This window comes from Gouania willdenowi, chromosome 7 (genome assembly GCF_900634775.1).
Source record: "Gouania willdenowi chromosome 7, fGouWil2.1, whole genome shotgun sequence".
Taxonomy (NCBI): Eukaryota; Metazoa; Chordata; class Actinopteri; order Blenniiformes; family Gobiesocidae; genus Gouania; species Gouania willdenowi.
Window position 1 is genome coordinate 9,097,109 of NC_041050.1, and position 12,243 is coordinate 9,109,351.

The 12,243-nt window shown below is 38.6% G+C and overlaps 1 protein-coding gene across 2 annotated transcripts in view; it reads right to left on the reverse strand.

The window, feature by feature from the left end:
• Positions 1 to 1,304: 1,304 nt before the first annotated feature.
• Positions 1,305 to 12,243, reverse strand: part of scube3 (signal peptide, CUB domain, EGF-like 3) — a 135,287-nt gene continuing 124,348 nt past the window's right edge. For both annotated transcript variants that reach the window (XM_028452530.1, XM_028452529.1), the window contains 10 exons: positions 12,104 to 12,220; positions 10,600 to 10,761; positions 10,178 to 10,381; positions 9,333 to 9,494; positions 9,076 to 9,243; positions 8,822 to 8,983; positions 8,541 to 8,738; positions 8,280 to 8,432; positions 7,017 to 7,096; positions 1,305 to 5,648 (listed from right to left, as the gene is read on the reverse strand). In XM_028452530.1, the coding sequence (XP_028308331.1) occupies positions 5,496 to 5,648; positions 7,017 to 7,096; positions 8,280 to 8,432; positions 8,541 to 8,738; positions 8,822 to 8,983; positions 9,076 to 9,243; positions 9,333 to 9,494; positions 10,178 to 10,381; positions 10,600 to 10,761; positions 12,104 to 12,220 (1,559 nt within the window). In that variant the 3' untranslated portion in view covers positions 1,305 to 5,495. The remainder of the gene's footprint in view (positions 5,649 to 7,016; positions 7,097 to 8,279; positions 8,433 to 8,540; positions 8,739 to 8,821; positions 8,984 to 9,075; positions 9,244 to 9,332; positions 9,495 to 10,177; positions 10,382 to 10,599; positions 10,762 to 12,103; positions 12,221 to 12,243) is intronic.

Sequence of the window (12,243 nt, forward strand, 5' to 3'; positions counted from 1 at the left end):
CAACCTACAGTTCACAGTCCAGGGGTGGGGGTTTAACTCCCCCTCACTTCTTCACCAGTTGCTGGTCTTGTGATAACAAACTCCATTTGGTCCTCCTTCTAATAATTCACAGGCAGGATGATGATCATTTCCATGGCCTGTGTCCTCGCATCTTTGGTTCCTGTTCCAATCGTCGTTATCTTCAGTCACCTTTCTGTCGACCCCTTTTTACGATGCTGCGTGTGTGTGTGTGTGTGTGCTAACACATTTACCAAGTCCAGCTAGCATTCAGGTGTACAGAATATGATGGAAGATAGAAGCAGGCTCTAGATGCACTGAGCTAAATCTGCCCATAAAAGTTCTAGGGTAAAAGTCCTACTTGTGGATTCAAAGTAAGAGGTGAATGCTAAGCATTCCCACTGAAAGTATACTTTTAAGAAAGAGGAAGGTAGTAGCAACATTTTAAGCTAAAAACTGTCGCTGTTGCTGCAGGATAAAAAGCTTTAACAGCAGTTTTTCTAAAAGTTCATGAACAGCAGCTGTCTCACTCTAGCAGACCTAATCAAACACTCTAAAAGGCTTGCAAAAGCAGCCTAATTTGCATAAAACCTTAAATGACATTTTGATCTTTGAATAGTGTAAATTGGTTAAGATTTGCATGCAGCATGACAAGCCGAGTCAATTAAAAGAAAAACCTCTACAAACTATATACATTTGTCGATTAGAAAAGGGACAACATTTTGGTGCTAAAATTGAGTCCCTGAGGTAAATATTGACAGAGTTATAGCAGCAGTAAAAGCATAAAACCTAATATATTAAAAGTAAAAGTGTTAGCATTTTACAAATGACATAGCAGCATTGCCACTAAGCAGTGGAACATTTTGACATTTGAAATGTGTAGACCAGTTGAGAATTGGAAGAGTTAAAGCAGGTCAAAATATTGTTGGAAGAATAAGAAAGAATTTGTAACTTAAAAGTGAGATTGCTTTTGGGTAAATTTTGTAGAATAATTTGAGAAAAATTGCAGGATTTAGGAAAAATATATAGAGTTTTTTTCAACAACAATCTAAGACTGAATTATTTGGTAATTCACAGAATGATTCATGTTTTCTCAGTGATTTTCACTCTCTCTTGCGGGCCGAATCAGATGCTCTGAAGGGCCGGATTTGGCCCCCGGGCCTTGAGTTTGACACGTGAGTTGGCATGATGTGACATCTTCACAAACATTTGCAAAATGTCTGTTTTTTCCAGCACGACGCACCTGGACGTGTTGATGTAACCCTAGCTGGGTGAATTGGTCAGCAGCAAAGGATGAAGAGAATCTCTGAAATTATTACAATTTATTAAACCATCATTTATGCACTGTGATGATATTTTGATAGTAAGACGTATATTCACTGTACAGACATTAAATGTTTGAAATATGGCTGCAGTACAGAATGTTTATTTTCAATAAGTGTTCCGAGCCACGATGAACTGGTGTACATATTCTCTCTCTTTTCCTCGTATTTTCTTTAGCAGTGGCTAATGTTATGTGTATTATCTCTATAGACCTACAGTGAGTGAGCCTCTCATGAACAAACAAGCTACAAGAACATAATAAGAACAACATTTCATTCATTAAAAAAAGACAAAATACAAAAATCAAGTCAATATTTTTTTTTTTTACATGAGCAATAACAATTCAAGTGCAAATATCCTTACCTACTCCAATTCATCATCGTAGCAAACTCTCATTTAAAAGGCAACACAGAAGGAAAAGAAGGAATACTGGTGGGACAGAGGGCGGGACTTAAGTTTACATAAAGATGTGGAAAAATAATGAATACGGGGATGTTAAAATAAAGAAATTTTCATTTCCCTCGTTTGACAATTTGGTCAAATTTCCTTTATTTTTATTTTTTTAATTCTCGTGCCACCCCACTTAACTTTTATTTACACGAGTGGGGATGAAACATCTCTGAATCCATTCTGATTGGATGGGGCAAAATGAAAGGTTCTATCACTAAGAGCGGCTTTAAAGTAATGGCTTCAATCATTTTGGAAAATTGGCTTGTTTTTAAACCACAGCGTTGGTTTATTACAAACAATTTAACTCAAGCTCATTGGACACAAAAAAGTGAGGCCTAATATTTGTCAGACTATTGAACCATAAGAACTAAAGGTGTCTCTTTCCAATAATGATATCGGGCCAATGTCACCAAAATAAAAGAGAATCGGATGATATCGGCCTACATCTAAAATCTCTATTTTTCAGGGTCTTCTAATTTAATTCTTATTTATTCTATTCAATTGTGGAATATTCCTATGTTTCAAGTTTAAAAACTCATTGGTTAATAATAAATGGGTCAGTTTTCCCTCATATCTACTGTTGATGACTGTTGTCTCTGAGTAATATCACTTTATCAAGCGTTTCAAACATTCTACACAACAAAATAAGTACTAAAAGTATGTTTGATTGTGATGATATTACATCTGACTAATATCTGCAAAGGCCAAAACTGAAGGAAGCAGTATTGGTATCGTATCGTATCGGAAGTGAACAAATTATATCGGGACACCCCTAACAAAAACAACTGAGTCGTACTCGTGTGCTTTCAGTGACAATACGGTATTAGCGTTGTACTTTGTGTTTGAATCTAAAAAACTAATTTATAATTGTATTTATACCTATTTGCATCCTTTACTGTAAGAAAATAAGCAAACTTTCCAAAGCAATGAACCATTCCTTTATCTAGCAAATACAATGTTACACTTTTTAAACTGAAATTAAATTATTATTTTTGTTTACCCTGTTTGCTCTTTTAAAAATCAAAGATTTTTTCACTCCTTTTTACACTAACACATCACACAATCTTTGCGTCTCCTGACATGTAGGAACGCATCAAAGTCTAACCACCATCTCCAACCCACAGTAACTGTTAAATATTGAGTCTACAGGAATAAAAGTGTGCCATTTCTCTTCATTTTCACTTTGTTTGTCTGAATGTAACGCACAGATGACCGTGAGCCACCAGTTTAATGGAGAAAGGACACAGTATGAGTGAGGGGAGGAATGAGAAAGAAGATATTAGGATTAAATAATCTAACCCTCGTCTGATTTTCTGTTCATTATATACTGTACATGACTGAAAGAGAAGCACAATAAAGACAGACAATGTGATACACAACCAGGGTTGGGGTCAATTATATTTGTAATTGCGTAACTGGCAATTAATTACAATTATAATGAAACTACAATTGTAATTGTCGAAATGACCTTGTGATCGTAATTGAATTGTAATTGGGTTCAGATAACTGACTTTGTAATTGTCATGGAAATTCTATAAAAACTGACAATTAGAATTGAATTAAACGCAAACCTGGGGAACCATGTTACCGTTCTATGGCTCACACATGCGTAATTATTAAAATATGTTTCAGATCAAGTTTTCCCACTACCTGTCACTTCTCTTGAGGATCATTTTACTATTTTTGACAGAAAAAAGGCTCAGACGCCCAGAGCAAAAATATAAATACCAATAATTTCATGAAATACGAAGCATAACAAGGTAACCAAGAGATGAAAAACCAATTAGATGATAGATAATATTTTTTTAGTGTATATAACAGCTGATTTAATGGGGTCAAAACGGACCCGTTATCATGAGAGATGCTAACGGAAAGCGAACACAAGAGGAAGGTCACGTTTTATGGGGTTATTTATTTCAGGTTTGGTAATTGTGAATTATTAGTGAGGATGCAGCAGATATCACTATTGTATCTGTTTTTTTCTTCGGTCACAGAATTTTGGCGCGTTTCAACTTCTTTAGCGTTTGACAGATTCAGACAATTAAGATATCAAAACGTGTCAAAAATTCACCACGGGGGTGCTTGTACTTTTGTGATTCCTAACTTTTACTATTTCTTAAAAATAACATTGTTTTGTTCAAACATTTTACCATTCATTTTGATTTGGGAATTTCAGCGTTTTAAGATTTAACAGCTTCAACTTTGAACTTCAGCTGTTCAGCCATTCTTCAACTGATTTCAATCAATCAACTTTTTCAGCTGTCTGATGGCTAATGCTAATGCCAGTGAATGCTATTGCTAGTTTAATACTAGACTAATGTTAATGTTAGTTAATGCTAGGTTAATGTTAGGCTAATGCTAATGTTAATGCTAGGCTAATGCATGCTGTTGCTAGTTTAATACTAGGCTAATGATAATGTTAGGCTAATGCTAATGTTAATGCTAGGCTAATGCATGCTGTTGCTAGTTTAATACTAGGCTAATGATAATGATAGCTAATGCTAGGTTAATGTTAGGCTAATGTTAATGCTAGGCTAATGCTAATGCATTGTTCAATGACACGGGCCAGCACCTACATCCTCACTTGCATTTTCTTCAGGAATAGCAAATACTCAAGTTGAAATTGATCTTTAGTAATTGAGAACATAATTGTAGTGCCAGTCACCATAATTGTAATTGAACATGGATAATTGAAGACGTAATTGTAATTGAAAAATGTAATTGACCCCAACCCTGTAACACAACACTGGGTGTGAGAACAACAGCTTCCCTTTGTTTTAAATCTACTGTGTAAAGTATAAGTGTAAAGAGTACACCAGAAAGACAATGAGATCCAAGAATTAAAGTGACCTTTTAAAAAGAAGCAGCAAACATCATGTCCCATAGACATTTCTCTCTCTTTCTCTGAGACATCACATTATCTCATTTCTGTGGCTCTCTCAAAAAAAACTGTCATTTTCACTAAAGTCTTTCAAAACTCAGCTCCTTTCCTGAAATTTAAATCCACCTTTTTTTCCCATAATTATTCGCTTTCAAATTGTCTTAAAAAAATCAAAAAACACAAGAAGGTTGGAAAACACCGAACAATCTAAAACAGACAAGAGCAAAACACAGATGAACTGTTTTAACAGTAAGACCCTATAGAAACGCGCTCTAAGAGCTCAAACACAGCCGTGGACCTGGAATGCTGGGAAAAAACGTCAGACCTGCTTCTCCACGAGGTCGACGCGCAGCACACACACCGATGGTGGAAGCACAGTCGCACAACACTTGAACAACGATAGACAGTCAGCCGGGACCGCTCCTTTAGGCAAATACAACAACAAGCTCAACACATGCGCGCGCGCACACACACACACACGCACACACTAAAATACACACTCCTGCTGTCTGAAAGTTGGTTTCTATTGTTTTTTCTTTTGGTTGCAACAATAAGCAGTAGAAACCAAACTCGTTTGACAAACATCCTCCTCACTAAATGCTTGAGACTGCAGACCTGCGCTGGATGGAATGGACAGAAAACAGAAAACAGCCAATAATGTTCACAAGTTCTCAGGTCTGCATAGTGTCTTTTGTCAAAGCCTGTGGAACACAAGGACGTAAACACTCTTTGTTTATGTTTGTAAGTCATGTGACTGATATGTGTCCTGTGGGGTGGGGGTGGGGTTCCTGGGCTGGGTGGAGGGTTGTGGTGGGGAAAGGTTGCAGCAGCAGGAGCAGTGATTTTACTTGTAGGGTCGCAGGAAGGCCGACACTTTGCTGCTTATGAGACGTATGAAGGAGCGCGGCAGCATCTCGTTGGACTCCCGAGTGGTGTACTTGAAGTAGTTGTGTGGGTGAGCCAGCACATCGAAAAGAGTCTTAATGAGTTTTTTATCCTGCAGGGAGGAGCAGACAGGTGTGAGCGACCACAATCCCAGCACTACTATTCAAAGATGTTGCACAATTCCCCCGAGAGTGAACCGCACAACTCTGTGACAAACATTATGAACTCATCTTTTCAGATTTAATCCACTGTCTGGCTCACACTGTGCACATATTTACTGGTAACAGCTTTGTTGGTTTAGACCAGGGATTTTATGCAATTTCAACATTATAGTGCCCTAGTTAGCACTTGTACGTATGCAATAAAATACAAAAGATGTAAAAAACCGACAATAACCAAGCAATAAGTGACAGATATCACTTCACTTGAAATTTCCTAGATTTTGTGACCAATTTCTATTTAATTGAGGGGAATATTGTATAACAATTTGAGGAAAATTGAAGGATTTTGTAAGGATTTAGTTTTTTTTTTTTTCAACAGTTTAACATTAAAAACAGGGTTGGGGTCAATTATAAATGTAATTGCGTAATGATAATGAATTACTATTATGGCGTAATGATAATTGTAATAGCAGGTCAAAAAATCTGTTGCTGTCATAATCGTAATTAAATTGTAATTGAGTTCAGATAATTGACTTTGTCATTGTAATGTAATGTAATTGCCATGAAAATTTAATAAAAATTGTCAATTATAATTGTGGACAAAACTGGAGAACCATGTTACAGTTCTCCACATTTGTCATATGTTAAGAATTATTAAAATATGTTTCATATCAAACTTTCCCACATTTGTCCATTTTATAAAAAAATAAATCTCGGGGTATACGGACAGTCTAACAAGGTAACCAATAAATAGGAAAGAAATTAGATGATAGATATTAGTTTTTAGTGTATGATACAGCTGATTTAGGACCTGTAATCGAGAGATGCTAACAGAAAGCTAACACAAGAGGAAGGTTAACTTTTATTAGGTTATTTATTAAAGGCTCAGTAATTGTGATTAGTTATAATTAAACTTTAGTAATTGATAACATAACCGTAATTGACTTTATGAAGATAAAAAATTATTGTAATTTAATTATAATTGGAAAAAATTCTGGTCACTTTAATCGTAATTGAGTTGTAAATGAACTCGGGTCACTGAAGATATAAGTGTAACTGAAATGTGAAATTGACCCCAACACTGATTAAAAATGACTGCAATCATGCGATATAGGCACCAGGAGTGTTGAGTTTCATTTACACAATGATTCATATTTTCTCTGTAATTTTTACTTTCTCCTGTGGGCCGAATTGGATGCTCCCAAAAGCCGGATTTGGCCCCCGGGCCATGAGTTTGACACTTGGTGCAGGAAGTACTACCATTATCGGTTAAACCCCAACAATGACCAATGCCACAGAGATAGTGACGGAAAGCTCACCTTGAGGATTTCTTGGTGGTTTTCTGATGCGTAAAGTCTTCCATCTCGCACTATGTCTTCTACCAGTTGTTCATAGTCCTCTGGATTCACAGAAACAAAACAAAATCACTGCAATCCCCACAGACATTATTTAATGTGTCTAAAGCAACAGGCAGACAAAAACCTAAACTTCATTCTGAGGATAGAAACTCTGTTACCGCAGTTACCTCATAAATTTTTTTATAGAGCTACAGTACAGACATTCGCCCACTCATTTCACCAAACTGCATTTACAGTTTTAAAAATGTTCTCTGTGGTGTGAATGTTCTCACCGTTTCCTTCAAAAAACATGTTAAAGCTGTTGAGACGATCATGTTTTATCAGATAACGTCATAGTATAAGCCTAATTCAGGGTTGTCAAACTCATTTTAGTTCAGGGGCCGAATACGGAGCAGTTTGTTTTCAAGTGGGCCACAGACGTTTTGCTGTAAAATGAGTAATTTCAACAGCATTGTTCCCTAGATTGCACTTGAACGTATACATAAAATACAAAATATGTAAGAAACCGACAATATCCAAGCAGTAAGTCACAGATATCAGTCCCCACTTTAAATTTCCAAGATTTGAGACCAATTTCTATTTAATTAGAGAAAATTAACCGGACACAGAAGTGTTTTTACTTTGTACTGTAATTGATTGTGTTTGCCAACAAAAACTCTGCCAAAGTGAAAAAAACAATGTCGGCTGTTTATCTATTTTCGCAGAGTCAAGTGGTATCACGGGGGAATATTGGGAACAAACTAGAACATAAATCATCACTGTCCTCTTTGTCTAGCAAAGAAACTGTAGAAATCATGGTAAGAATGAAATAAAAACACTCCTATGCATCCGTCTACTTGACTCTACATCCCACAATGCAATGTGCAAAACTTTTCCGACAATGTCAATTACAGTGGAGATCAAACAAACTTTTACGCGTCAATTTCAATCCCATGGCAGCTTTAAATTAAATTAATCGGAGTCTCAAATTGTCTCCCTCCTTAAACTACATGCTTGTTTGACTTTCATAGTGAAACTTAATAGAAAATCTGCTAAATCCCACCTACCAAAAAATGGCAGATGAATCACAACCTACTTTGGGAAGCTGTTTGGTAAACTCTTAGAACGGACATACAAACTCTCCTCAAGTACATCAAGTACATCCAGAATGATAACTGATCTCAGAGGACGGAGTTTAGAAACCCACTTCGGTTTCCAAGAATTTGGGAGCAGGAGATCACGTACCATCGTAAGTGACGTAGGGGATCTGGAAGCCTCTGGCACTGTTTGCTTCGTTGGACTTAAAGTTGATCCACAAACGTCTGGAGCGAGCTGTGAAGGCGATGGGCCGCTCGTAGGTCTGACACGTTTCATAGGTGGTGATGGACGTAGCGGACCCTTTCAGCAACAAAAGAAGAGCAGTGAAGGTCAGCTTCTCAATGCTGCAACTAAACATACAGTGATGTGTGTTAATGTAGAATCCCAGTGCAGAACAAAGAGACTTACAGTTTTTCCTCATAACCAGCACATCTCCACATTCATCTTCGGAGGGCAGGAAAATCTCCGGCACTACGATTAGGATCTTACGCTTGCTGGGTGGGTTGATGTTCCAGATACACTCCACATTAGCAGGGTAATTACCAGGATAGTTAGGTGACTCAATGTAACCCATGAACTCACCCATCTCACCACCACATTGCCTGTCTAGACGTACACAAGCAAACCAAATCAGTGTCCGGTGTGATAGGAAAGGATGCTAGAAGACAGAAACGGGTTTTACTACTGACTCTTGCACTGTGAGACACTGGTGGCACCGTCAAAGTCAGTGGTGGTGTTTCCTGGGCAGGAAATGCAGTAGTTCTGCCTGAACTCAGTCTGATAGGTGCCGACGGGACAGCGGATACATCGGTGCACGCTGGTGTTGTAGTAATGACCTGGAGAGCACTGGACTGCAGAGAAGAGAGGAGGAATCACATAGAAGTGAGGAGACGTTGGACTTTTTGTCACCAAGAAAATGTTTTCAGGATTTCTCCAAACTGACCTTTGACTTCACAGTCGTGGAAGGAGCTGGCACCTTCACGCTTGGTACCCAGGCCTCCTCCACATGGGAAGCAAAGAGTCCTTCCTAAATCTGGCTGGTAGGTGCCCTGAGGGCATGGCTGACAGGGTTTGAACCCATCATTGGAAAAGTAGCCCGTGGGGCACTGACCTGGTCAGTAGGAGAATTATCAGATGGAATCAGAATCAAGGAAAGAAGGTTAAAGTCCATGCAGATCACAGTTCTGTAAACTGGGATACCTGCACAGGAGGAGATGTTTCGTGCCCCCACTGGGCCATGTCCATCACTGCCAGGGCAGAGGTCACAGGCCAGCTGACCCTCCTTCTCCTGGAAAGTCCCGGGCGGACACTGGACGCAGCGCTCCTGCTCTCCATGGTAGTAGGACCCCGACACACATCTGACTGAAGGATCATCCGTAAATAATCAGAGCAGAGCACAAACTGTGGACTATAAATCAGAAGGTGAGTATAAAGTAGCAGTTTATGGCAGTGGTGATGTAACGGTTGAGGAAGTGGGCTTGTATTCGGAGGGTCACTGGTTTGAATCTAACCTGGGCCATTACTGTGGTATGTTGAGCAACATACGCAGAGTTGTGCAGGGCGAGCATTGCTCCCCATGGTGGTCAAAAGTTTTCATTACAGTTTTCCCAAATTCATTCAAAAAGATAAAAATCTTAATATAATGTACTGTACATACTTACACCTGACACCTAATGTCGACCTTATACATAAAACTTCAAGTAAAGTAAACCCTTTTGTTGAAATGATGTTGTGATTGAGCTGTTGAACATTTTTCATTCCTCAAAGGGGGATTAAAAAAAGGAAAAGAAAGCAAGGGAATTAAGATCCAAAAGGAAATGAATAAAATGAATCACATTCATCTGCTCACACAACCCTGCAGTGAACTACGATGAGCGCTGTCTAATGAAACGGTAAAGTCTCTCTGATCCTCTCTTCTTCTTTCTTGGTTATTGGAACCAACTAGAATAGGTGCATATAACCACCTACTGTACATGTTTTTTTTCATTACTTTCCCATTAAAGGCTGTACCCTCTGACCCTCTCAGTCCTAGGCTCTGGTCTTACCACATCGCCCGCTGTCCTTCTCCCAGCCTGGACCACAGTTCTCCTGGACAGCAGCTGCCTGAGGGAGTTTTTGAGCCACCTCGTACTCCAAACCAGCAACTCGGATCAGGAAGCGTTCCTGGTTTATTGACTTCTTCAGGGCCTTTATGTACGTCTTAACTTGTTTCTCCATGCGTTGTCTCAGGCAGCTGAGATTGCAGCTTCCTGGATGTGAGTCAGTGAGTCACAGTCAGGGTTGGGGTCAATTACATTTTTCAATTACAATTACATCTTCGATTATCCATGTTCAATTACAACTCAATTATGATTACGGTGACCAGCATTTTTTCCAATTGCAATTAAAATTACAATTATAATTGACCCCAACCCTGGTTACAGTATTAAATCACTGTTGTTTCCTTTGAAGGGCAACTTCTGCTGACCTGTAGTGTCCCCGGCTTTGACCTCAGCTTCCAGCTCCAGGGTGATGCGCGTCACCTCTTTGTTGGAAGGGTTGCGAGCGCGTCGTCCTTTCGATTTCTTGGAGGAGTCACATTTGAGATTGACAAATGTTACAAGGCAGTTACTGCAGGGCTGCCCTCCTCCTGGAGATACAAAACAAACAATGAGTCACTGACGGGTTAAAAAAGGGTTAAAAAAAAAAACAAAAAAACAAAAAAAACAAAGAACAGGTGCTCAAAGAGTGAAACCTCCTATTGTTAATCCTCCGATTATCCTCGTGGTCAATTTAACCCAATTCAATGTTTAACATTCAAAAAATAACAGTTGAATTTATTATTTTTTCTTTTGCTTCATATTTCATGACTTTTCCTAATTTGATCAGTACAATTGATTAAGCAAAAAATTATCATGAAAACATTTTTCAATGTGCTGAACTAAAAGGTTTAATGGCAGCCCTTTACCTTAATCATTCCTCATTGTGCTCTGTGAGTATTGTTATCTGCTCTGTCTCTGTCTCTCTCTCTTTTCAATGTCCTCTAGGACAGGGGTTCTCAACCTTAGCGAGACACTGGGAGGGGGTTGCCAGATGCCTTTAAGAAACTAAGAATGTCTACACCAAACCTGCCATTTAAAACCTGATTTTCATCACTTTTTCTTGTCATATTTTTGCTCCTTTTATTGCATTTTTTGCTACATTACTCCCATTTTTGCCACTTCTCCACAAATTTCAATGCTTATTTTTGCCAATATAACCACATTCACGATTTGTCATGCCCAATATTTGACACTTTAAACTAATTGTTCCTACTTTTTTCTGCCACTTTTAGGCCAATGTTGACACTTTGAACCTTTTTTTTTTTTTTACAACTTTTTCTGTTCGTTTTTGAATGTTCATGTCAGTGTTCAACCACCTTAAGGTAAAGTGGGGGTCCCCGTCTCTGCAGCCTTTATTTTGGGGGTTGCGGGCTGAATAGGTATAGAACCACTCCTCTATGAAAAGGTTTACTGTCATTGAGGTTCTGGAACAGCTCTTTCACAGTGAAAGTGACTTAGAGGAGGATGTGTCCGAGACAGAGGACTTTACAGTGAATAACCCCAAACATATTACAAAAAGGAGATACAAATAAATGAGAGGAAAGATTTTCAAAATACACTAACTCTAAAACTGAAAGTTTGACCTGATGGTGGCGCTGCAGGAACGGCCATATCATCACCACAACCAATAGGGTTCATACTCTTGTGGTCATTAATGTTGTCAGTAAATTTGAGAAGATTTGGATGAAAACTATTCAAGATAAATAAATTCTAACTCAAAAGTTTGGCCTGATGATGGAGCTCGAGAACAGGTCAAGGTTTTATTGTCAAGGGAATTTATATATATTCAACAAATAAAGTGCCCGACACAAAATATTCCTTGGGTCAGATTGACCCCACGGTTAAAATATGTCAGAAATATTTGAAAAAAAAAAAGAGAGACAAACTGACCGGGTCCGACAGTTCTGCCTCTGTCCTCCGAGCGGCCGGTCAGCTTTGGGTGAAGGTGACATTTGGCGTTTTTTATCTTGAAAAAAGCCGTTTGCTTCACTGGAGGAGCCAGAGTCTCTACAGACAAACACATGTCAGTG